Raw genomic sequence first — 27179 nt, 5'->3', positions numbered from 1 at the left:
ACTGCTGACAGGGCATCTGCAGATTCTTATTAAGTGCAAAACGTACTTGAGACTTTTATCAAGGGGGGGGGGGGGGGTCTCAAAGTGAGGTTCTGGAGATGTAAGGGGACCGCTGAAAATCTAACAAGGTAGCAGCAAAATCCAAAGGAGTTTAAATTGACATGTCCGAAAATACACATTCACAGACAACCAATCGATTTTAAATGTCAAATTGTAATAAAAAAATAAAGTTATCTTGTCATTTTTAACAAATATTTTGTTCCTACTTTTCTTAGAATTTTGTATTCATTTTATTTCATCTATTTATGTAAGTGAATTTGAACCAATTTCATGGTAATTTTCTTGCAGTTTCTGCAGTTCCGTGAACTTGCATTCAACTGTGGGGTCCAGAACACACACACACACACACACACACACACACACACACACACACACACACACACACACACACGTATGAGAACCTCTGTTTTATAGGTATTAAAATTTCTTAATATCCATTTTATGAAGACACTGAACAGAAGACTTTGCGACATTTAATTTTACTGACAAATACGCTAATTCAAATCCAGATGTTGCTCGAGAATTGAGGAAAGACTAACAAGCATTTAATAGATTTCACATTTGGTAAAATCAGCAGATACCCTGTCTTAACAAACAACACCCTGCAGGCCGACTCCATCTAGTGGACATTTAAGTCATTGTCTACATCCTTGCCTCAGCTGTCAGTATGCAGGATGGACTCTCCAGCATCACTTCAGCGTTGTGTCTCTTTCAGATGCCTGATGCCAGAAAATGGAGAAGCTACTCTACTTCTATGCTACTGTTGGTGCACCACAATTAGTGAGTTGCAGACATCAGTGCTCACAGTTGATTTTATCACCAGTGGAATGTTGTTGTTTTTTCTTTTTTTTTTTTTTTATGGTGGTCAAACTATGAATACACAAACCTTTCATTCACACAAACACACACTTCAGGGACCACGCATGAACTTGTGAGTGAAATCAAAGTGATGGCCTGTGATTTTGTGCATTTACCAGTTAATACAGTGAAGTGTACACATTTATATGTCACATAAGTCGACTCTTTTCAAATAGGCAACAGGTTTGTTGAACGTGTGTCAAAATATGAGCTTCGAGTGGTGATTGTCCATTTCACCAAAACCATTCACAAACCAACAATTTCAACATTGTGTTCTCGCTTTTCATTCCCACTCATCTTATTGCGGCACATTCTTAAAAATATAGCCGAATCTGTACATTTTCATACATTGTTATTAGCAAGTTATGGCCTTTGGCTGTACAGTAATTGCATTTGTTTTAACATCTACTGTACATCCTTTCACTGTACAATATGGTACAGTCCTGCCCATCTGTAACGGAAGAAACCAACAAAGCTTCGGAGGCCTATTAGTGCTACAGACAACAAGTACTGTACTTTCTTTATCCTGAGCATTCCAAAAGAAAAAGCTATGATTTATTCTATTCTCAGTGATAAGCAGCCTACGATGGAAAAACACAAGCAGGTCTTCACTGCAGTGTCTGCTCATACATTACACAGTCGAAGGAGTACATTCAAAGCTCTAAATTTAACAAAGTGGTACAAACCATAGGAATAAAAGTCGTATTACACATTACTCATATAGTCACATATACACTCATTACATCCTAATTGCTATTGTGCATCTGCAAATTAAACGGGTGGCTGCAAGAAGCTTTTATTATTGCATGTTTCTGCAAAGTGTGCTCATGCTCTACGCACAGCAAATATGTAGTAAATTCTTTTCTTTCATTTTTTCCCCTTTTTTTTTTCCCCACAAAGACAACAGTGTTTTAGTATTAAGAAGAGCTGCGGTGAATGATGGGCTCCCTAAGCTCTGGTTGCACCACAAATCAAATGAAGTGTCATCTTGTCAGAGAAGAATGTTTCATTGGACTACAGGCGGAATTTTCAACCTTCCACGGAAAAGCGGCTAGACAAGCAGCAGCAGCAGTGATGACAACGTGGTCAGCCACTGTCCTACAGCGTATGCAAAAATATTCCAGCGATGTGAGTTTGCACTGGTGTGGTCCTCTGTACATATGTATTTGTGTGTGTGCGTATGTGTTTGTATGCTTCTCCACATGGTCATAAAGAGCACAAAAGATGTTTGTAATCATAGATGGAAGAAATGTAAAGTCCTGCTGTAAAAAAAAGTACGATGACAAGCTGTTTGAGCTTAAGGTATTGTTTGTTTGAGTAGTTGTAATTACACTGTGAATAGTCAGAGTGATAGTTCCAGATAGTTCTGTGTGAAAAATATTTTTTTATTATCATAATTACTTGTAAGTCAAGTATCAGATATCAACAATTTAATTTTGACTTGTGATTATTCCAATTCAAGTTTGATCCTTTTTTTTTTGGATTGTTTTCGTACATTTTGTTGCAGACATCAACAATCAAGGTGTAACAAGTCAGAATGTAGATGTTTTGATGTGGAATGATGAATAACAATATTTCTTATTGCAGATGTATGCAACTGAAATGCGCACATCTGCAATGAGTAGCTAAAGTAGACTGAGTCTTACTAGTCAAAATCTACTATGTAAGGTACGACTAGTGATATTATAATTACAGCTATCTTGAGTTTGAGCTTTGACTAGCAGACATCAGTAATGAACATCCGTAGTCTAGTTAATAAATGTTGAAAAGCTGTGCAATAGAATGCAGAAGCACCAACCCATTGGCAGCTCCACCATAACACAGTAGAAGGAAAAGAAGCAAGACGGATGGAAATTGAATCTTAAGGTCACCCTGTCTGTGACAAGTTTCATCACCTCAACGTTTGTTTTGACTCTGCAGCAACAGTCATCCCTCACAACGCCAACTCCCACACCTACAGCATCTTCACAATCGTCATCATCATCATCACATTCTCCCATCTGAAGCCCCGTAATGTGTTCGCAATCTGAGCATTCTGTAATTGGCAAAGCTGTAATCTACTGACACTATTCCGAGCCTCTTACATGTGCTTTTCTGTATAGGTAAAGCACTGTTGTAGACTGCAATACAACATATATAAGCATACTGTATATACCTCACACAATCTGTATATGTTTCATCTCGAAGCTCCATGCTCGACTGTATGTTCCCTCGTCGGTCGGTTGTTTTTTTTACTCAGGAATATCAGTTGGTGTTTCTTTGATTTTCATTGCACCGGAGTGTGTTCAAACCTTTATGAGCTATGAGAGATTGTCTTCCAAAGGTATATATTTTAGATGGTAATAATCTATATGTATTAGAGGTCATCAGCGTTGACTGGTCTAAAAAAAACAGGCTCAGGAAAGAAATCGATAAAATATACTTTAAATCGATGTTCCAGCTGTCCCTCCTCTGTCACACTAATCCCTATCTGAATAAGCTGTTATGGTCACTTCAGATCAAGCTTGCTCAGATGAGGCACTTCAGTATTTCACCCTGCAACACAGTGTGAGACTTGTTGGCTACTCACATAACATGGAGCTTGATTTGAACTTTGAACACAGCTAAATTAGAACTTACCAAAATACATACTATGTAGAGCACCAGGCATCCAATCCCACATAACCCGGGGGGGGGGGGGGGGGGTAAACCAAAATGTTAAAAAAAAGAAGGACAACAAACTGAAAGAATTAGAAAACTAATATAGGTATCTGTGGTTGTTGTTAGTGTGATTTCCCACTCCCTGACCCACAGTCTGCCCACTGTCCCACGGGTCCTGTGACATTCGGAACTATTCGTCAATTTCTGGTAGGTTCTTTTTTTCTCTCCTCAGGGTTTCGGTCAGCGGCCTGGCACTGCTGGGCGACTCCAGGTTCTTGGGTTCATTTGTATGGTAGCTGCCCTTCTGCTGGTACGCATAAACATAGATGCTGTACAAGCCTGCGAAGAGCAGCAGCAATGCCAGGAGGGCAATGACTGAAGGAAAGAAAGAGAACAGTCAGAAGTGGGAGGTGCAAGGATTAAAGATCAGTAGACACAGAATGGATTATTGATTTTAAGTTTGGGATATGATCATAGAATCGGTTTTGGATCAAATTTTTAAAATGTGGGCCTAAATCAATCCCTTCCTTGTTTTCTTGTTTTATTTTGAAGTCACTTCCCTCTTGGGTCTTTGTTTACTTCACTTCCTGTCCCTCCATATTCGTGTGATCACCTGTTTGTTGATTAGTCCTAGATTTTCCTCACCTGTGTCTTGGTGAGAGTTTGTGTTGCTGTCATACTGCAGGGATGCTATAGGCTAACCCAGTAGTTAGCATGGCCTTCAGTTCCCTCGCTCAAAAACCACTGGGATATTTCCACTGGGTGTAGGATTATTGCAGAAAATAATCTCTTGGGTAAGCAAACTGCTATGACTTTCATTCTGCAAGATGAACTTCACAAATGAACACAACTTTTGATTTTTGAAGTGTAAATGCAATTGTTGGAAATACAAAGCTCCCATTATGCCATACGCAAAGTACACCTTAAACGCATGACTTTAATTTCACTCCATGCCTCTGTTTTTGGCCTGTTGCTGTTGCCATTTATGCAGACAGATTTGAAGACACATATAAAGGTTAAAAAATAACGACTGTAGTATCTGCTGACATATTTTGGGCTGTGTATTAATTTTTTTAATTGTCTTAAGTTGTGATCTACAGACCTTATTTCAGGAACTAAAAGAATATATATTTTTCTACTTATCTTTTATATGGGGGAACCCGAGAATGCTGACTTATTTAGTGGGGATTCCTGCACCACTAACTGAAGCAGCTTAAATATGCAGCAAAATCCAAATGGATCAGTGTTATTTATTATACATTAATTCGAGTGCTGCAGCAAAGAGAGACATTTGTTTAGAGCATATCTGACTCCTCTCTATTATCAGCTACATATAAACAAGATGTATAGTGTCCCAGTTGCATCCTGGGCACAATATCAGGTAGGGAGGATGTCTGATAACTAGGATGGACAATTGTTTAGATGGCTGAATGGCACACTAATCTTTAATGACAAGCTGATGTCCAGCATTAGCATAATACCTCTTGAATCTGAATGATGTATTAAGCTGGAGCGTCTATCAATGATGAACAGTAAGCTAGGCCCATGTGGACTAAATATAGCTGATCCGGTGAAGGTCTCAGACGAGGCTGGAGCTGGGAGTCAATGTGTGGCAGTTTAATCCTGACTGAGACTGCAGCCTCTCCTGCTCATCAGGGGGACCTGCTCTAATTTTTCCACTTCATCTGTAATACGGCGCTGCGGGCAGCTCATCCACTAATAAGGTGAAATGTTAACATAGGAATTAAACAGATGAAATGCTTTAAAATTCTTCCCAGATATTCAAAGATATGAAGAGAAAATGGAGAGAACGCCCATATTTTCAGCTTCATTCACTCTTTTAGCAGAACTAATTGCTATATTGGTGGTAAATCTGCTCATTAATGTCATTTTGCGATCAGATGACTCAGCTGCATTATATAAAATGGATTAATGATGTGAGAATGAATGAAACATCGATGACTAATTTACTAAGCTGGCAGCATTGAAAGTTGTCTGTAATTAGATTAAAAAATGTTAAAAGCTGTAGTGCACCGCATTTTCATCTTTATGAACATCCCATAATGCTCATAACCTCATCACAGCCAGATGAATCCCTCTGCATTTCATGGTATATGGAATTTGACTCTGCAGGGACATTGTGGCTCTGCTAGGAGGATGCAGACTACAGAGACTTGCACAAAATGGTTGGATTGAATTATGCTGCTTTTTTAGATTTTCCAAATGTTGCCAGACTAAATGGATCTAATTCTAACAGTAAAACAATTAATTCTTTGAGCTTTGTGATCTGTAAGATAATCTATGCATTGTTTTACAGCTGAAACTGTAATGCCGCAGTAGGCGGAGCCTATGATGTAATCAGGTCAACAGTTTTCATCCGAGGTGTCGCTACAAGAAGATTGAGACAAACTGCTTTGGATTTAATAGCTTTGACCCCATTTTAGACTTTCTAATAAAGTTCATTAATGAATCTCTTTAAAATATGTTGAAATGGTTCTTTCTTTGGATGCTGCTATATTAGGGCTGTAGCGATACACTAATCTCACGGTGGCCCAGGGGTTGAGTTGTAAACCCCTGAAAATATTAAAAGTAAACTAATAGCTGCTGTAATTTGATTCTTTTAACAAGCCATGTACCTTGCTATGCTCCCAGGTGTTGAACAGGTGTGGGGCCACATCGTGCACAACTGATGTTGCGCACATTGATCCTCAGTGTGCTCAGGGAGCTTGTGTGTATGTCCAAACACATGAGAAATTAGAGGGAACTATGCTCACTGCCATTCTCCTGAATCTCTCAGCTCTAACCGGATAAGAAAGGCGCCGGTGTCTGGGTAACTAGGAATGCTCTAGAGCAACACTAGTGGCCGGCAGAACGAATTGCTCTTCCTGCAAAGTGCGGAACACGGGGGATTTGACTTGTATCGATACTCTCTGGGGAAACAAAATATCGATATATATCGCAGAATAATATATATAGAATAATATATATCGATAAAATTGCTCAGCCCTATGCTATATGCGTATTGAACCCATGGTTGACGATCCACTTAAGGATTTTACTGTATACAGTACAAATATAGAATCTCTACTATGTACTTTTGGAAAATCTGAAAAATCCGTTTTACTGACACAACACGCTTCATTGAAAGGATAATGTGTTATCAGCTAAATTAATATGAAGATGATATCTGGTATCAGCTTCAAAAAATACTGTAGAAATCCTGTTCAAAGTAAGTTTTTTGTTCTACAAGTCGTGGATACTTAATCCTGCAGTTGAAGGCTTGAATAAACTTTGAAAATCCCACGAAGGACTCTGGCAAACCTGCTGTATTTCAGGATTAAAGGATTTTAAGAAAAAGTAAATAAAAAAAGGTTGATTTGTGTGATCTAGGACAGGATGATGAGTTAAAGAGAAATGAGGGAGGGAACAAAGTGAATAAACTCCAAAGTGTCACACAGCTTTTTGAATGCATATATATATATATATATATATATATATATATATATATATATATATATATATATATTTTACAGCAACATCTGATTAGAGTATTAAACACTTTCAGAAAATAAAGTACGTCCTTGTGCCTTAAGGTGCACAATGGGTTGCAGTACTTTTTTTAGGGGTACAAAAAGGACTAGTAGTAGTACTTCCTAGAGTGAAGAAGAGGGAAAAATATTACCTATAATCCAAAACAGGCCCAGGTCATCATGGAGGTATATGTAGTCTGAAACCGAGAGGTACAAACATTAGAGAATGAACAGAATTTATATCCTAATGTTTTATTCATGCTTTGTGATATAAAGTCACCTATGCTTGTAAACCAGGGGTCTGCTTCCCATGGTACATAACCCAGGATAGGAGGGAAGGCACCACAGTTCGACTCGGAGACGTAACCTTGTGTTGTTACCGGAGGGTCGGTTTCATTCGGACGGAATAAGGCTTTTAGAGGGGCATAGACATTGTATCTCACTCCAGAGATACAGCCAATGAAGCCTGGAGCATTATGGCGCTGGATCTCATATTCAATGTCTCCAACCTCTGTAAGAACACACACAAACAGGAGAACATCAAAATCTTTCTTACATTCATAAAATAATACATGATTGGAAGATTAGTATATCACATATTCTTATCAGCAAGTGGTAAATTTACCCATCACTCTGCCCAAAAACATGGACTTAGGTGAGTCAAACCTGGCATCTTCCACTAAAGTTATCTTCTCTACTATTGGCTCCATGTAATCCACCTGTGGGTACAAAGAGAAGTTAAGATACATCATCAACACTGGAAGGGAATTGCCGTGTCTGAAAGAAATGACTTAAATAGCATAAACCAAAGTCGTTACAATCACATTAGCATCAGGGTGTAATGGCAATGGGAGCATGGACCTGGGTTTTGATGGTCCTGTTGTGTCTAGTTATGTTGATGTAATGTGGGAATCCATCAGCCAGGTTTCTTTGAGTCAGCTGGTACTTGTGAGTTATGAGTCCCAGTTTATACCTCAGGTCTACACTACCTGTGTGGGGAGACAAACAAGAACATCGATCACATGTACCTGCACTGCACCGGTCTGGTTGATTAGCGTCAGGTTCTAATCAATCAAATGCTTAAAAAGTTCTCAAAAACCAGTTTCTGAGCATCTTTTACCATCATTCCTGAGGATGACAGCAATGTAGTCTTGGACAAACGAGCTGATGAAGAGCAACACAGCTGGCTTGTGTACAGTACTGAAACTGAACTCTATGTCATCTGACGTGTCGTTGTAGCCCAGGCTGAAGTTGTCATAATGCGGGTCGATCCAGTTGGCCCACGCCGCTTCGTCTGATATCGGTTTCTTTCGTATGTTGTACCTCAGCCATGAACCAATCTCAAAGTGGGCTCCGATGTCTTGGAAAAAAGCACGGTGAAAACTACATCAGTCTTATCTGTCCTAACTCATTCATTATGTTAGTTAGTAAGCTCAGATTTTTTTTGTCCAGATCTGGATGTGTGAACTCACCTTTATGGCAGTAGAAACCGTCGAAAGCTGTGTTATTGCAGTCACAGGTGTAGGAAGCATAGCCCTCAATACACTGGCCACTATTTCGACATGGTATGGTGGCATTGAGACACTGTCCAGTACAGTTCCGTCTGATTCCCTGTTCTTCATTTACTTTCCCCTCTAGATCCAGTGGAACACCGTTCATCCGTAACCCTCGAAGACACCCCAAAAACGGTTTTTCGGTGCGGTTGCCTGAACCTGATGCAAAAAAAGTAAGTCTTTTAAAGAGGGCACACATGCTATTTACGTGCTTGTATATAAGTTAGACAACCTACCTACAAGGAGTGGCTGTGTAAACCTCATGTTGACGTAAGTCTGGCCAGGGAAGCGTCTAACAGTCCAAGGCTGATAATCAACCTTGACCCGGGCCAGTTTCACATTGAGTTCAACCTGGACAAAGTGCCATTCATTGTCATTGAGCGGCACAGGGGACTTGAGGGTCACGTTAAGGATGCCATCACCAACGTCGAAGATAAATAGAAGATTATTGGTAGCTGGGAGAAGAAAGAAGACGGGAGAAATGACAAAAGACTCGGTTCTAAAACAGGTAATTTTTCACTGCAAAAACTAACCTACTTTTGCAGTTCTTTTTTTAAACCAGGGTCAACAAGCTAAAACAAAGGGAACTGATCCCTTTCACATTTCAAACAGATGAGTTTCCTCCCTGTGTTGTGCATCGAGTTTGACATTACTTAGAAAACAGTCTTGAGAAAGCAGCATTGACATTGAGGGCAGTGACGGTGTTTTGGTGGCTATACATCTTTGGTCCAGTGTTTTTGTCCGACTCAAAGCAGACAGAATGATTCATGAAGATGATAAAAGGTCACAGAGGTTACCAGCAGAGGCAACAAACACTTGTCACCGCCGCTTCTTCTGTGAGGTTGTTGATGAGATCAGAGCAGCCAGAAGTGGGCCACAGATTACTCCGTCCATCCGAATTTTGAGTTTTGCATCAATGCCGATGGGAGCCGTACTGTGAGGTCTTCAACTCAGGATTGAGTGCCAATTGAACCATTGTCTTCATATAAGGACATTAGCATCTTGCTAACAGGTCAACTCACTATTGAGCTCAAGCCGCATGAAGTTTCGACGGTGATCGTCAGAGCTCTCCAAGAAGATGCCGTGATCACGATAGGTTTTGAAGTGGAAAGAGATGTCGGCGCTTGTGCCAGGCTTGAAGACGGGGAAGGTTATGTAGGTGGGCTTCACGAAGGCGATGGTATTCCAGATGTTTCCTGGGGGAAACATTAACACGTTATTAGGAATTCATTATTGTCAACTGTCAGTTCATTTAACAATGCGACCCTTAACAGCTAAGCTCACGGTCGCCATGGCAGCGAAGGGGTCCAACGGTGAATTGTGCTTCCGAGCCAGTCCTGTTAGTGTCCCCGATCACCAAACTCCTCACTGGCAGATGATCTCTGAAGTCCAAGTAACCCTTGTCTGAAAACCTAAAAAGCAGCGTTGAGTATGTTAAGACGTTACATCGGAGTCAGACACAAACTTACTCCGTTAGTCCTCCTCCTACCATTGTCTATAGTCGGCGTCACAGTTGCATTTGAACCTGGGGTCAGTGCAGGTTTGGTTGATTGCACATCCACACATTTGGACCTCTCTGAATGTTCCACCCCAGTAATAATGGCTCTGATTGTTCCGGCCGATCCAGTAAGCAAAAGGTCGTCCATCTAAACATATTTTGTGTTGGGTGAGTGTGTCATCCACCCCCACTTTCTTGTTTACCTTTTGCATGCTGAATTAATAGGTCGGCACTTACTGGGGGTGTTGAGGATACGGGACTTGTAGCAGGAGTAGTCGATCCACTGCTCGCAGTACACGGAGGTGTTTGCAAGGGCACTGACTTCATCCCAGGAAGCATTCCAGTAGTTGACATTTCCTATGTACGGGCGGTCTATTGAACTCCCAGTCACCTTAGTGCCATCTGCACGGTCATGCATGATCACCGTCCAAGCTTTATATGCTGTGAAGAGGTGTGACAGATTTAGATCACAGTGAGAGATGATGGAGAAAGTGATTAAGATGTGATTAGGCTGTCAGCAGACAGTCTAGGGAACTGGAGGGAAACAGCAGATCTTGATACTTCTGCCAAGGAGGTTCTGTTTTCACACACGTCTCTTGTTTTATACTGTGATAAACTGGCCACCGTGGAGGTTTGCACTGTACAAAGTGACTTTATTACCGCCACAAAGAAGATGAGGGTCTTCAATGAAAATGATTTCTTTTCTTTCTTTTTTTATTGTCTGTGAGCCAGCTTGTGCAAAAACTATGACAAATTTCATCAAACTTTGTTGGAGGGATGTAGTATGAGCCAAGGATGAAACCATTAAATACTGGGGCAGATTAGTCATTGCATCACCTGACACCTGGATGTACCTAGTGGGTCGACCAGATCCATCTTAAATTTAATCACAGTCACTTTAAGAACTTGGTGATGGGTTACTGTGAAGTCTTGAGAGTTTATGTAACACAATGGTTCTGTGGCGAGGCAGCCAATTTTGACATGTCACCATAGGAAAAAAAACAAACTGTTGCAACTGGACTTCACATGGTCAGATATTGTCCAAGGTCAGAGTGAATTACACTGTGTTGTCTTCTCTTGCACCACCTTAGGGGTTGTAATAAGTGATTATTAGCACCACTGTGCACACATTGGCCTTCACCCCCTTTGCAACATCCAGATATCATCAGGTTCCCTCTCACTCTGCAGAACAGCCAAACACTCTGATGTTTGTGGGCGTGCGAGGGTCCTCTCAGCTCTGCTTACAGCTTTAGTTGAGGCCTGAGCCTGGAAGAGTCCAACTGAGAGAGATCATGCAGCATGCGCACGATGCTGCTGCTGCCGTTTGGCAAAGACAGTGATTACTTACACTTCATTTTGCAGTACACTTCAAACGGTTTCAGCGGTCCGCTGAGATCAGGATCGATGGTATAGTTTCCAGACCAGTACTTGCCACTGAGTCTGTAGGCCTCACATGACTCTTTATACACCGCTGAGAGATAATAGATTTGGTGTTAGTCAAGAGTGATCGCCAGTTCCACTGTACTTAACTGTAATTTTTAAAATAAAAAAAAAAATTGCTAAACTCCTTAAAAATGCTTGCTAGTACTTACACATGTGACACACTTCTCCTTTATAGCCTGTGTTTTCACACAGACAGATAAAGTCATCCCAGGACTGGATGCATCTGCCTTCATGCTCACATGGATTGGGAGTGCATCTATAAACAGAACACCTCGTGAAGTTACAAAAATAAGATGCTTACGTAAATGTTCTATTTTTTGTTTCCACTTGCACGCTCTCTCTTTTCTCTTGATATTTTGTTTGAGAGTCTTGTCTGATGAATTTGATCTCTGACAGACAATTAAATGAAAGAGCGAGTCCATGATCATCATAATGAATTACAAGTCCAAAACTGAAAATAATCTTCGTCCAGAAGGAACTGTAGCAATGCAATACGAGAGAACTAGGCTACACAATTAATAATGTTAAATCCTTCATTTGACTAAGATTAGATGTAAGAGGATTTTGCTGTGTTTTCTGCTGTTCCTCGTTCATCTATTGTGGATACTAATACTTGATGATTCCCACCTGTCAGTGATGCCACACGTTCCTAGCAGTAGTTCGGCGTAGCGCCCCCACTGTCGCTGCAGAATAATGTCGATATCGAGCTGTTCATTGTCTATAAATATATGCTGCATGCACCCATGGAAGCGGTTCAGCTTGGTCTCACACTTCCGTATCGTGTTATTGGTTTTTGGACAACCTGAAAGCAAATTCATAAATTGAGGAGTACAGATTTGTAAATTGACACTGGTGGATGTCATTAATTGAAGGCACTAGCTCACCTCCAAAAAAGTAGCGGTCCCCTGTCCGTATGGTGAAGGGGTTGGTGATCTTCAGCGGGGAACCTTCCTCTTCATCAATTGTGAGGGTGAGCAGATTATCTCTGGCTGCCAAGTCGACCGTATGCCAGTAACCATCATTGAGCCTGTACCCTACAGGTTGGAGAAAATCCACAAAGTGGTTATTCTATTATCATTAGAGAGGTGCAGCAGGTTCAAAAACCTTTCAGTTCAGTCTTTCCTGTCATATCTGACTGCAACATCATAAAACACAATCCACCCACCTGCAGCAAACTGGAGTTTTTTCTTGCCAGGCTGAAAAATAGTGACATTAATCTGTCCCTCGCTCAGGCCAAGCTCTAGAGCACCCAGGTCATCGGCGAAGCGCGTGAACATTAGCAGCCCTGTGTAGTCCCAGGAGCGGAACTTAAACTTGACAAACATGCGAGGCCTCCGGAAGAAGCCTGGCACTTGCAGGTAGTTGTTCGGCCCGGCAAAGGTCATCGGTTTGAGAAGAATGTCCCGGCAGGCATAATGCATCTTTTTCTGAAATAATTAAAGTTGTAATCATAAAACAGATTTTCTGACTGACTGAAGCGCTGTAAAAGAGAGGACAGGCCTCACCTTTCTTGGTATGCGGATATCAGATTCCTCTCTCTGAGCCTTTTTGATAACATTGACGCCGTTAATAAAGACGTTCTCCAGGCAACCCCGGAAATTTGGTGTGGTAGGTAGGTGAGGCATGTTTGGCTCTATCACTCCTCCTACATATATCTAAGAGACCAAATTAAAACAGTCAGCTTCATTAAACCTATCATTTATCAATACTCAAGCTATGTACTGCTAACAGAAGCTAACATACCTGTTTATCCAGATCCAGGTAGGTAAACTCCCCCTTACAGATGGCGGTCACTGTCTGACTGTCCACTGTGAAGTTTACCTGTCGACCATAACGCTTGATGGTGACATAGTGCCAGTGGAGGTTATCAAGAAGGCTGCCAGCAGACAGAGTAGTTCGACCATCAACTGTGTGTACGATGCTACTTCCTGAAAACACAGAGAAAGAAAGTGCTCCAATAAGCCGTCGGCTAACAAAATGAGCTAAGCTGCTGACACATTAAAAGTAATTAAGGAAGGGCTCCAGCTATTAATCTAATAAACTCTATTGAAATCCCCAGACAGTAACAGCTTAATGTCTTAAGCTAAGGAATGAACATCTCCTTCCCTCTGTAGATTTTATCTGTTTCTCCAACAGGCTGTACCGAGGCTGATGTGCAGGTAAAGACGTCCTTTCTTCAGCTCAAGAGTGAAGAGGTCTCCCTGAACCCCCTCACTGTGTAGCAGAAGACCATCCTGCTCCAGAGTCTTGAAGTTTATGGCAATGTGGTCGCTCAGTGTGCGTGACCTCTCGTCTGGGTACGTGTAGACCACTGAGTCGTCCCCGTTGTACTGTAGCACATAGGAATCTGGAAAGTGGAGGCAAATTGTCAAACTGGATTCAGGATTTACAAATTTGGGTTGTTTGATGAGAAGTTTTAAATCTTGTGTGGCTTTATTGAGCTTTCAAGAATTATCAAACTAAGTGCTACAATACCTCATTTACTGGAACTATTGTAGGATGTGTGGGCATATAAAAATATTTAATGTAGGAAACAGATCAAGTGATACTGAGCATGCGCCTAAATGTTTTGGCATATTATCTGGTTTGATAATGCACAGGAATTAAATAGTGACCACAGATGCAAATGAGAAGCATATCGCCCATCTTTTTTACCATAAGTGCAGCCAAACAGCTCCAGCCTCACTCCAATCTTCCCTCCGTTCTCTGTGTTCCACGCCAGAGGCAGCAGGCGAATGTGTTTAGCAGTAAAGGCGTAATGGAAGACATTCCTCTTCACCTGATAATAATTCCAGTTTCCCGGCATTGTCTACAGGCAGATGAGGCAGAGAAAGAGGGGGGAGAGAATAATTGAGTCAAAGCAACAGCGTTAACACCTTATTAAGAGACTGGAGATGAACCGATGATGAGATTAGCTTTGTCAGTGTTGAGGGAGATAATATGCTCTTTGTTTCTGTGCCAGTGACAATGAGCATAACAGAACTGCAGAATTGTCTGTAAAGATTACGTTAGGCTAGTTAATCATGTCCTCATCCCTATTATGGCCCTCATCCCACCCCAACATCAACCACTCTCCGTCAACGGCACATACAGAATTGCCTCCTCTCATGATGTACGGCGTCCAGGAGTCCGGTCTGTCTCCGTAGAGGAGGGTGTACTTGCTGACCCAGTCATAGGAGTTGAAGGTCCCCTGGGTGGCAATGGCCACCAGTCTGTACTTCCTACCCAGGTCTACCTGCAACCATGGCTGCCTGTCCCGAGGGGAAGGGGACCAGCCACTGCTGCCTAGGAGGGAGAAAGAGTGTTTGATAGGGTTTGTCAAGAATTATAATGACCATAATAATTCATCTTGGACTGTAAAAACAGTAATAAACAGCAGACTCCTCAACTTAATTCAGTTCTAAAATTGTTCATTAAATGGCAAGACTATGTGGTCTGATTTTTAACCTCGGGTCTCTGAGAAGGACAGACAAGTGAGTTTAATGTTGCCATTGCGAGAGTGGCCATTTTGACCTCTAAAAGACGTGTAACTAATAACATCATGCATCCATTAGGCAGGCCAGAGCAAAGGCCTTGGTATTGTACTTATTCCACCTAAATGGAAGTGAGCCATCATTTATCTTGTAAGCTGCACCTGTGCTTTTCCTGCTGTGATCATTTATGACACTTTTTGTGAGAAAGGCCCATGAGGGGAAGGGTCTAAAATCATGTATAAACGCTAGCAAAAAAGATTAAAACCTTACCATACAATTTGGCGAAATTAGCAGAGTATAGGAAGTTATATCTGGAAGAGGCCAGGAAGGAGGAGGCATAGAGCCCAGAGACCAACGGATCAACACATTCTCCTGCAGCAGCAATAAAGAAAAGAGTCACCATTATTAAAAAAGAACTTCTCAGAATGTAGCATTTCTACATTGTTTTCAATACAAAACACTTCTGCACAGCAAAGAAGAGACCACTTGGGTTTTAATTAGATGTACACACATCACCAATGGCTAGAAGAAAGAAAATGAAGTCATATTAAAACAGAATAAATCCTCTCTCTGCCTATAAAAGTACAGTATACAGGCATAAATAACTAAAATGTATATTCCTCAGTAATGTGCCATCTCTCAATAGGAGCAACATTCATAAAACATTTTTACTCAGTGTGCATCGTCCTTTCAATAGCTGCAGTATATGACACCACACCACACGACATGATACGGACACAACACGGCACAAAGCGATGCGACACATGAAAGGACACGATACGATACAACACAAGATACGACATGATACGGGGCGATGCGACACGAAACGACGCGACGCGACGCAACACGACGCGACACGATACAACTGATGATGAAATGATAGAATACGACACCGCACGATATGATACAATGCGATGTGACACAACGATACGACACAACAGGACATGATGACATGACACGACACGATACAATGCGATATGAAACGATACGATATGGTACGACACGGCACATGATACAGTGCGTTATGTTGCGATACGATAAAATACTATAGGCTAGAGTATCCAAACAGTATCATGACAAAAATACCCATGCACATCATTTCATGTGAGAGGTATACGGAAGGCTTATGTCTGTGCCATGGTGGCTATATGCGAAGGACGGGACTGTCACCCATCTGCTCAGGCTCAATCCCCAGCTGCTGGCTATTAAAACTGACCATAACTCTACCTAATCTTGCTGGTGTCACTGCTGAGGATAAATGTACAATGCCCTCACCTCAAATGGCAAGAAAAGTATTGTCTCATCTTAAGAGCCAAAATGTGTTCTTGAATAATCTCTTGAGATTTAATATGGATAGAGGCAAGAATATAGACCTTGGGTTGTACTTTAATATAAATGTAGATAGATATAAAACACCCTTAATGTTTTAATCAGACAGCGTTACAAAAGAAATCATCAATTCAGCATCTACAGTCATTACTGTAACTAGTCTTTACATTTTGGATGGTAGTGACATTGTATCCCCCTGTCCTTACAATGCCAGAGGTCATGGTGCACAGGAGAAAGGTAGTAAACAGTGGGTATAACAAAAGATGTTGGCAGAATTAGTATGCAGCCTGCAGATGAAGACAAAATGCAGCAGACTGTGGAATCATAACACATCCTTACAGTGACGGAATGAGGAGGTATAGTTTTTATGAAAAGCCTTCAACTATTCAAATGGTAAGGGCAACTGCCAAAATAGTCATGAATTAGCCATATCCTGCCTCTTGTGGAAGGAACGCGTCACTATGATGAGCTGCCACCTTTCATGCGAGGACACGGTGTTCAGAGCAGATGTGCTGAGCAATGAAAAAGCGACCTTGACTTTCTGCTCTTCCTGCCTCCCTGCACCCTGCTGAGAGGCTTTCTCACCGTCTTCATCCTACAATGCTGTGGGTGATCGATAGCAAAGCTCTGCTGCATCACCACTGCACATTCTCACAAAAATATTTAGAGGCTTGATGCTGCACAAGAGCAAACTTAATGTCTTAAGATGTAATGATTTGTTCTAATTCCTGAGCGTGTGGTAAAAGGGGAGGATTTTGAATTTAAAAATGCAGACAGCAGCTTCACCCTGGTGTACAGCAGGTTAACCGAGGCCACTCAGCACCAGTCACGCACTCCACACCCCCATCCCCTCCCCTTCACTGTCTTGCATCTTTTCCTTCATCCTACCTCCTCTCTCTTGAACTCCAAATTTTCCTGCTCTCACTGCAGCCCATTAAACTCCCTCCCGTTCTATTTCTGTGTTCTTCTCTCTCTCTCTCTCCCTCTCTCTCCCTCTCTCTCTCTCTCTCTGTGTGCCTCTCCTCTCCTGCCCAAGAGGGCGTTGTCAGGTTGCAGTAGCTAAAGTGTACCTGAGGCCCGTGTTGAGCATCCACTCACCACGTTTTCACCCCAATCTTTGTCATCCTGCATCCACCCCCTCCCTCACTCACATCTCTGCACCACACACTCTCTCTATTTATCATTAAAGGGCTGTGGAGAACAGTGTGGCTGTGCAGAGCTCTAGCACCACTCCTGCTGATTCATCAGTCTGCTGTAAGTATAGGCTGGCCCGTCTGGGCGGACACATATCCTGCTGGACGTATACAGTATGCAGAGAAGCACCTCGTCCAGCTCTCAGGAGCTGACGATGCATGAATGACGTGGGTTCATGCTCTGTACATGTGAAACTGAATGGCAGGAAAAAATAGTGAAATAAAGTCATAGTAAAATATAGCATGTTCCATTGAGGCTGCAGGGCTAAATTATTCATAAGTTGAGCGGGTGGTGCCTCCAGTCAAGGATAAAAACACATCAGGTTCATATAGCTGCATCACTCACCCTCAAAGAACAGAAATGCAAAGTTTCCACACTGCGCATCTCCTCCCTCGTTTTTTTAACATCCTCCTCTTGCAATTTGGGCTGCTAACCACGACAAGACACACTAAAGAAAAACTAGAGGTTCATGCATTCATATCACACACCCCTAACTCAAGCACACACACCTCTTTATGTTCGTCTCAGCCAACCCTGACTTGAACTGGGATCTGAGGATCCATTTTAATTTGGCTCAGCTCCAGTGTGCACATGCACACGAAGTACAGCACCCACAACGAGCCAAACCCACAGGCCTCAACTTAGCGTTTCCTCAGCTAATGTACAAATAGCTTCAAAGAAACTGCAGTTTTTGCTATTTATTCACTCCGTTAACTCGGTTAACAAAACAGCCCCCTCCACTATTAAAAAAAAAAAAGTTACAGAACTTCTAATATTCAGTTTCATTGTTGTCCTGTAAAGAAATGATCATAAAAGTTCTCTTACAGAGGCTGAGGAGAACAATTTAGAAAGTCTGTGCTGATTATTATTTAACTCAAGTTCGTTTTCTCATGATAACGGATTTTTTTAACATAAGAAAACAAAAAGTAGATCTCTTGCGGTATTGTCAGTTAAAAAAAAGGAATCCCAAGCATGGCTATTCTAAACTTCCATAGAATTACAAAGGAATATTATCACATACAATATGTGTATAATATTTATGTTCAGAGCCTTTCATTTACACCCACACCACATACTGTAACACTGGCTCCTCAAAACATAGCCAGATACACTGACCTGTGACCATCGCTATTCTTCCCTCATTTTTGACATCCAAAGTTCAGGTGTCAAAGTACCCCCAAGTCACATGACAGCAGATCCCACTTCCTGGTGATGAAACCAATGAGTTGTGCAACAGGAAACTGTACAGGGCCAAACCCCTCTTTTGACAAAGACATGACTCATAACTTATCTAAAGCACATTCACTCTTTCATGGATTCACAGCAACATCCGTCCCAGTTACCCCACCCCCATCACACCCAGAAAACAGCCCTGCTTCTGTCTTGCTGAACCAAAGGGGGACATAGTAATTGGGAAAATGCACCCCAAAAAAAAGTACTGCAGTGGGCTGATCCTGATCAGGGCGTTGAATCTGCTCTATATCTGTTTAAAAATGTGGTTTGTTTGGAGGGGTGGTGGGGGGGTCTCCTCAACAACATACTATGTACAAGAAGCATAATTATATCTTGTAAAGAACCGCATGTCTCTCGATCATCGCGCTGTGCAAAGAGTTTAACCCACACGGTGCAGAAACTTGCGTGTGTAGGAAAGCACTGCAATGCAGACAGTCCTGTCCGTGCGCAGCTTCTGCGGGACCGATGCTATTTTCTTCTGCACTTTTTTTTGACGCAACCCCACAAAACAATACAATTGTAGCAAAACAGCAAAGACCAGCAGTGCAATTTAATTGTTTGTGTTTCAAGGTTATTTTTATCGCAGTGTTGCCCTTCAAGATCATCGGGATGCATTGAGCCTGCTGGTGGTATTTTGCATTTAACATTATCCGGCAACTTTTAAACATCAGATGCGACACAATATGCTGATTACTCGTGAACATAAGCTACATCTTGAGGTATTTTAATAACAACAACCGATAAAAGATGGACAAATACTGCCTCGCAAGACTTACGTGATGAGCAATGTTGAACACCCAAAAATAAGAGGCATATGCTCAGTATTTTGCAAGTCATCCTTCACATAGGACACGTTTCTCCGCATAGGCTATGTTAATTAGATCGTAGATTGTTCTGCAGCATCCTCTCACCCCCCTCTTGCCCAACTTTAACTCGCGCGGCTCCAACTCCTCTTCCCGGGATCTCGGGCAGCCTCTACCGGGGCGGGGACGCGCATCGGTTGTTGGCGCTGATCTTGCGCCGTTGCGAGAGCGCGCACTTCTTCTTTTATATCCTTAAAATGGTTTAATTTACATGGTCTTCGTATAATAGTGCAGCTTGGTCAATAATCTTCACATTTTTGTAAGTGAGCCTCATCAGCACAACTAGTGTAGGCCAGGTGGAAGTGTCCCGTCCCTTCTGCGGGGATCCGGATCAGATGCAGAAGAGACTGAAGGGGGAAAGTTTTCAGTTTGCTGCAGATGGATTGTATTATTCAATTTAAAACAAAACAAAACATAGAAGTCAGTTCTCCAAGCAAATCTTGCCAAATTGATAAAAGGAAGAGGATCATTCCATTTTCCAAAAGATCAGGGAACTACTCAAGTATCCAAAACAAAAGATTTATTCCTCTTCTCTTCTGCCATATCATATCCTTCTTTCACACATATTCCACGCCAGCTGACCAAGTGGGCAAGTGAGGGGGCTCTCCCTCTAGGAACGCAGACCTTAACTTATTCCAAAAATAGGGCGGAAGTCCTTTTAATGTCCTGTATCAGCAGCAGCACCATAGAGGCTGAGCACTGCTGCTGACGAGCAGGCTGCACAGTTCTGTTCGTGACCTTGTCCAGGTACTAACTTCATGCCTCACAAATGTTCCCAGAACAGAACAGGTTACAGGATGATGATGATGCCAGCTGTGCCTGAATATACAGACTCATCCCTGCACACACACACACACACACACACACACACACACACACACACACACACACACACACACACACACACACGGGAATGTGGGGGCAGGGTTAGACTTAGGCATAGGGGATTTATAGCAATGGGTGGCACACTGACCACAAAATAAAAAGGCTTTGGGATTAAGAAGTGGGTTTATGGGACGTCAGTGTGTCAGTGATGATGTGAGATTGAATGCCCTGGCTAGTGTGGGGATTTACTGTGTTTTCAATCAAATCAGATTGTCAGTTTGTAAGCCTCCTGCACTGGTCAACCCCCCCCCCCCCCCCCGAAATACCATAAGAGTATATAGAATTATGTCTGTGTGGAGAGAAGGTAATGGAAAACAGGAGAAAATGACATGGCAGAGTAAAGTAGGACACCAAATCAGCAGGGAGAACTGGCTGCAGATGTGGCGTCACTGCTGCAAAGGTATCCATTCAGCTGACAAGAGACTTGTATTAGCTGATGTCATTTATCCCACCCACAGTGAAAAATCAATATATTTCATCTTTATCTTTTAGAAAGTTTGCAGGTTAACAGTATTTCAGAAGACGTATGTTTTGAAGACTTCATTTGAAAAAATGGATAAAAATCAATGGATTAAGAATGAAAACACGAATGACTGTTGCAGTTATTAAATCATTAGATATATACTTTTATTCCAAGTTTTGTTTACAGTTCATCCATCTCAAGAGTAGCTTTTAGCTTTTTTTTTCAGAAGAACTCTTCAAATGTTTGAAGATAAGGCTGAGAAGAAGCATTTTAACTAAAAAATTTATCTCGAGCTATAAGTGTTTTCCCTATTTTTCAGACAGAAATGCAAAATTCATAGTTTAAACCAGCCTCAAACAAAGCAGACTCTTTGCCCCTTAAATTGTCTCTGAGTGCTAAGCAACATCAGAGTTAAAATGCTTCAAACAAATGGTGTCCTCTGATAACTGTTGTTCCGTTACCTTTTGATAACATGTACAAGTACATGGACACACACTCAAACATATGCACACCAGATACTACACATCTCTTGGCTTATAGACTCAAGGTTAGGACGGACCACCATCTGTCTCCACGATGACCTTTAACACTTGACCTTACTGATCCCGGTCCAGAGGAGACCTAGTATGACATGTATGGGGTTAAACCTCTTAACCGAATACAATAACACAAAGGCTCCAATGATAAACTGATTAAAGAGAGAAAATGTTGAATCTGGCTCACAACATCATGGGATTGTTTTTGCAACACATTCTAAGTGATGACTAGGAGTAGTCCTGCCATTTGGATGAAATGTTTCCCAAAATGTCTGACTTGTGTCAAAGGAAAAAAAGGAGAGAAATGCCGCTTTAACTACAAATTAACTGCAAGTTCAATTACAACTCTTATATAAATGAAAAAAAAAACTTGTTAGAAATAATTACATGAAAAAATAAATAATCACCTCATTGGTGAGCTGTTTTGAGGATCTTACCCATCGATGGAGTACTGATGGAGGAAATTTGCATTGAAAAATACTTGAAGTAGTTAAATGTAAAGATTTGATTGATTTTTGCCCACAACACTCAACAACTGAGGTTTATTCTCGCAAATAATTGACGGACTGCATTTTAATTTGCAGGTGCGTCAGCATTTTTAGGTATCAGGGTGCAGCGTTGATAAGTGACCACTAGATGTCAGATCAAGCTCAGATTTGCCTCCGTCTGACACTGACATGATCAGCTTGCATGATTTGATGAATTAACAACTCTTTCCTATAATGAAGTAATCATTCGACTTTATTATACTTATAAAAAAAACATATCATGGATAACAAATAGGCCCTGAATCTTGGTCATAAATGAATGAGCCTGACAGGTGTCTCCAGGCATCTCCAGGTGTCTCCAGGCATCTCCAGGAATCTCCAGACATCCAGATACATTTGCCTCCACATTGGGCAGATATTAAATCTTAGTTTGCAGACATTCCCCTGCATGCCGACCACCTGGATATAAATGTTATCGTAATCCTTTTTTTTTTTTTTTTTTAAAGAGGGTCACACTTGGATAAATATCATTGATTTGATAGGATTAGTCATCTGGCTCTGATGGTTTTTGGCCATCCTGCACATTTCTGACAGTAACCTCTTTAAGTAAAAGGATCAAATTTAAGCTTGATATGAAAACGTGGTTGACATCAAAAGCCAAAGTTGGTCTGATGACAAATTGCAATGTTGGACTCAAATCCAACAACAGGAAAACGGCCAAAAAAATGTCAGTGTTCTATGGATAATAAGGACCTTTGTTTACTTGAGGTCACAATTTATTTCATAATAAATATTGACATCTTCCTGAAGTTGGAGGCCAGCTGGGTGCCTGCTGGGCAGAGAAAAGACAAATTCACACATGCTATTTAAGGCCGTGTTCCTTCTGTTTACACAGACAGACTCACAGATGGAGATTCACCATCAGCTTGTTTCTCACCAGGACTTTTTTTTTCGGGGGTGGGATCAGATTGTACTTTGGTCTGCCCTCATTAGCATTGTGTGTATTTTCCATAGGGGTGCGATCGTACACAGCATAGGACATGTGCTGTGGGTATATGCATGAAAACACAAACACACACGCACACACAGATATTCTCACACATAGACATACACTAGCGAAGCCAAAGCCATGGGCGCAAACAGGGTCGAGTCATGACTCATGCCCAGATGTTTCCACGAGATAGTTTTGCTGATCTGTTGTCATGGCTGAGTGCGACTTGTCATGAAGATGGATGAAGGAATATGTAATGTTCTGCCTTATGTGTGTGTATATCTGATACTCGAATACTGCTGACGATGGCTGGTTTAAAAACGAACGTGAGGAACTGGAGAATTCAGCAAGATTCATGTTGGGCTCAGGGGACAGGTGTTTCTTTTGGCCGCCACCTATGGGAACCTGCTGTCCCTGCTCACTGGTGGCTGCCCTGCCTGCCATAAACACAGCTATTAACACAGCTTGCGCTCAGGTGTCTACGCACCGGCATGACCTCCTCCCAGTCAGGTCCAGTCCCAGCAGAAATCAAGCCCAGCATGGGATACACAGTTGGGGGGATCCTACCTCTGAAGATCCCCACCAATGTTAGCTCAACTGCTAGACAGCTGCAACAACCTGTTTGACCACTCACAATGACCAGTGAACCAATTTTAGGACCCACACCAGGGGGTAAAGTGTATGTTACAACCAAGGAATGCACTGCATTTACTTGAAATTAACAAAACAAGTGCTCATGTCACAAACAGCCAACTCCCAATCTGAATGTTCTGGCCTTTCTACATTTGCTTCATATAACCAAGGCTGATCAGATTTAGGGTGGGTAGATTGACTCTTAAATATGGCGGCAGTTTCTTTAATAATGATAAAATATAACTTCTAGTAAACAGATTCAGTATGTATGTAGGTACGCTATGTAAGCTCAATGGGGGGGCAGAAATATGCCTAAATCATGCAAGTAAGGTGGCATTGTTGAATGTCTGGTTCCCTCGTCTCAGTCAAAGAGGTTTTTAAATGCCTCAAGATATGTGCTTAAAGCTAGATAATGTAGCATTTTGTTCTACCAGATGAAATACATCATTAAATAACCGACCCTTGGATTTCAAAGTGTTTCTGTTCTTTAATCGTAACTAAATAAGACTACAAATGTCATCATGCCGTTAGGGGAAGAAATGAAAAGCTAGTTGTGATGTCAAGTCATGCATTCACAATGTTGGTTCAGTCTTAGCATAACGTTGGCTTTGTAACTAACGATTGTATTGTGCTTCAAAAGTCATAAAAGCGGCCTTCAATTGTGAGGATTATTGTACTGAACAAAATGTGCAAGTCTCATTAACTTTTCTTCACCATATTCCTGGCAGTGATCAAAAATCCAGTGCACAAATTCCATGTACTTTTGATCTAGGGAACCCGTGAAGATGTTAACCTCAGGGCTAGCCTATAAAAATACATCATCCTTCCAGCTTTGTATACAATATTACAGAAAGACGAATGTGTCCTACTCTTCAATTTGCTGTTCAGTTTAACCTTCCACAGTTTTCATCAATGCTTGATTAAATCAATGCTCAGTCGTTGCTTGTCCCACTTGCCAAGCACACAGTAACCAATGGTGAGTGTTTATGTATAATTTTGAGTGGAATGGGAAAGTCCAAGTTATTTGAAAAGCTGACCCAGCACAAATCAGACACTTATAAGATTTATTAAACTAATTTGATCTTTTATTTACGACCAAAGGGGCTCTCTGAGCTTTGGGTCACCTTCATCCTTCTGATTTGTTAGTATGAGCCAGCAAAGAAGCGAACCATCAAGTGATGCTTATGTGTTGTTGTATATGTCATGATGCTTGTGGTCACAAAGTTATCTTTACATATATACGTACATCGACATACGCACAGGTTCAAAGCCAGTGTATGCGCATTGACAATAATAACACAGACACCTGCACAAGTCTCAGTACCAGCAACAGATGTGGCCTACTGGAGATGCATGGAGATGAGACACGTTTATTTCCAATGTTTGCTGCTACCACGAACACACACAGACGTTTACACATACACTGAAAGGGTGGCATAGCCACTGAGACACACAGGCACACACAGGCACACACACACCCACATGCACACACTACTGGGTTGTGTTTCCCTCGTGCAAAAGACAAGCCACAGTTATTTAGTCTGCCTCGCAGCTTGTTTGCCAACTGTCTTTTCTCTTTTGTTGGTCTGCCTTGGTCTTTGTTTGATGTGAGCTGCTGACTGCAGCAAATGACAAAGTGACAGTTGCAGCTGGGAGGATGATGACTGAGGATGAAAAGGCCAAGTGACAAATTATGAGGGTGGTGAGGTTGAATAAACAGTCATGTTTCTGAGTTTAATGAGTAACTAAATGGCTCCTTTTATTAAGTCACATACTCTTAACTTACTTGGAAAAGAGTTTTCCTGCATTTGCAAGCAGGTCAGAAAGTAATGAGGCAAAAGATGATTCTTAAGTGTCTTTTCTTAGAAGTTCTGCTGACCCCCTTCTGCAGCGGGCTGTGCTATGCACACACTGGGAAATCTGACATGCAAACTGTGTCCCAGGGCTCCAGTTAAGTACCTTTGGCAGCGAGGCTACAGAACAGATTGTCCTCTCAATGCTGGGCCCCACTCACAGCTTGCAGGTGGGGTGGGGGTTGGGGCATCTGGAGGGCAGCAATTGGTGCGGCTAATGGAAGTGGAATGGAAGTCTAAATCTTATTCGTTTATGTGTTTAAGACCACTTTGCATTGACGTCATACTCAAACCTGTGAGTGAAAAAGACTGAAATATCTTACCTCTTTACAATCAAAACCTGCTCTGCCCTCCTGTGGTCAAAGAGAAAGAGAGAGACCATTAGCTGTCAGAGGAGTAGATAGCCTAATTGGGACTGATGATGAATCTTTAGCGACTGAACCCAGCCACAGGGCAGCCATAGGGAATTTGTGGTATATGTTGTTTGTGTGTGTTTGGGGTAGTGGGAGGGTGCAGAAACAAAATACAGCCCTACTCCTTGCAGGGTTCACCCTCTGAGTCCATGAATGTTGCTTTTGGAGGTCACGGCACCTAGCAACAGCCTGGATCCAGTCCTGAAGGAAACATGAGACAACACACACACATACACACACACACACACACACATACATACACACACACAGTGTATATACAGTCAGATTAAACGTATTCACTTATATTTAGTTATGTGACCGTGTTGAACAGGGTGCTTATTCTTGCAACAACAATGTGACTCCAGAGTTTATAAATCAGTCAAAGATATTTGGTGCATTTATTGTGCTTCTTTGTCCTTGTGTTAACACTCTTTCTTCAAACTCACAAAAAAGGCTAGTCCCATTTACCACTGACAGCCAGATTTCCAATGTGCGCGGTGCCACATCGGTTTTTTATGATTTCCTTTGATGTAAATGTTGAATGATGATCCTGCAGATTAGTTTTCCAGTCACTGTCACTAATTCACGTAGCTAATTGTCTTGATTTATTTCTATTCTGTTCCTGCTTGCAGTAACATTTTCAAGATCAGAGGAGTACACATGTGGGGGGTGGATTTCCTGCTAAAGATGCTTGCGAATTGCACCAAAAGACTTCAAGTTTACTCAATTGCTCTGGGAAGGGCTGCTGTCCAGACTGAGGTAAAGCAGTGGGCAATTTTTCCATATTGAGTAATCATGCTTCTTGTAATGCCAAGAGCCGCTCTCAAAGTGGATATCTAAACACAGGAAACAAGGGCAAGACCAAGTACAAGGCCAGACTCCTTCACAAATAGCAAACCAAAGATTAAATCCATCAATCTTTCATCAGTTCTCCACAAGTGACCGCTAATCTAATTGATAAACATACAAATATAGACAAAGTTCTGAATTCTTTTGCACTGGACGCACACTTTTTTGTCATTTATACACATGTGCCCCTGCGCAAGTGCACACAGACACCACTAATGCAAGCCAGGTTCAGATTTTGGCAATGTGTCATCAATTTTGTATACAGCACACTTTCACACAGTCAGCAGCCTAAAAATAGTCATATGACCCTGGCTGCCTGCCCAGCCTCCCCTAACTGTCAATAAGTTATCTTCTCCCTTGCAGTCAGTATTTAACCTACAGTATCACGATCATT

At 41.7% G+C, this 27179-nt stretch overlaps 1 protein-coding gene and 1 long non-coding RNA gene across 2 annotated transcripts; one reads left to right on the top strand and one right to left on the bottom strand.

Annotated features, from left to right (window-relative positions):
• Positions 1-336: 336 nt before the first annotated feature.
• Positions 337-20434, bottom strand: cntnap1 (contactin associated protein 1). The gene is made up of 24 exons (XM_086186260.1): positions 19588-20434; positions 15326-15427; positions 14674-14867; positions 14238-14391; positions 13726-13929; positions 13326-13510; positions 13088-13237; positions 12748-13009; positions 12467-12616; positions 12210-12384; positions 11732-11838; positions 11488-11610; positions 10377-10580; positions 10131-10287; positions 9926-10053; positions 9664-9837; positions 8878-9096; positions 8561-8800; positions 8209-8448; positions 7950-8077; positions 7714-7807; positions 7369-7599; positions 7241-7285; positions 337-3933 (listed from the first exon to the last, which is right to left on the bottom strand). Exons 1-24 carry the CDS (start codon positions 19646-19648, stop codon positions 3749-3751), a joined length of 3912 nt encoding a protein of 1303 aa, XP_086042386.1. The 5' UTR covers positions 19649-20434; the 3' UTR covers positions 337-3748.
• Positions 4116-14882, top strand: LOC147244905 (uncharacterized). Its single transcript, XR_015110239.1, has 3 exons — positions 4116-4352; positions 8727-8814; positions 13719-14882. It is a non-coding gene; the product is annotated as an uncharacterized LOC147244905 (long non-coding RNA).
• Positions 20435-27179: the final 6745 nt, after the last annotated feature.

The sequence above is a fragment of the Aulostomus chinensis genome, chromosome 18, assembly GCF_037954235.1.
Source record: "Aulostomus chinensis isolate RoL2024-O1b breed Wild chromosome 18, RoL_Achi_v1.0, whole genome shotgun sequence".
Classification (NCBI taxonomy): Eukaryota; Metazoa; Chordata; class Actinopteri; order Syngnathiformes; family Aulostomidae; genus Aulostomus; species Aulostomus chinensis.
This window is presented reverse-complemented; position numbering and strand designations above follow the sequence as displayed.

Bases quoted from the DNA above. Each gene is read 5' to 3' on its own strand.
- cntnap1 (XM_086186260.1), bottom strand. From the start codon at position 19,648: ATGACTTGCAAAATACTGAGCATATGCCTCTTATTTTTGGGTGTTCAA. The intron at 13,930-14,237 runs GTAAAAAAGATG...TCCACTTTCCAG, and splicing joins GCTGTTTGGCTGCACTTATG to ATTCCTATGTGCTACAGTAC. The intron at 13,010-13,087 runs GTGAGGCCTGTC...TAATTATTTCAG, and splicing joins ATATCCGCATACCAAGAAAG to AAAAAGATGCATTATGCCTG.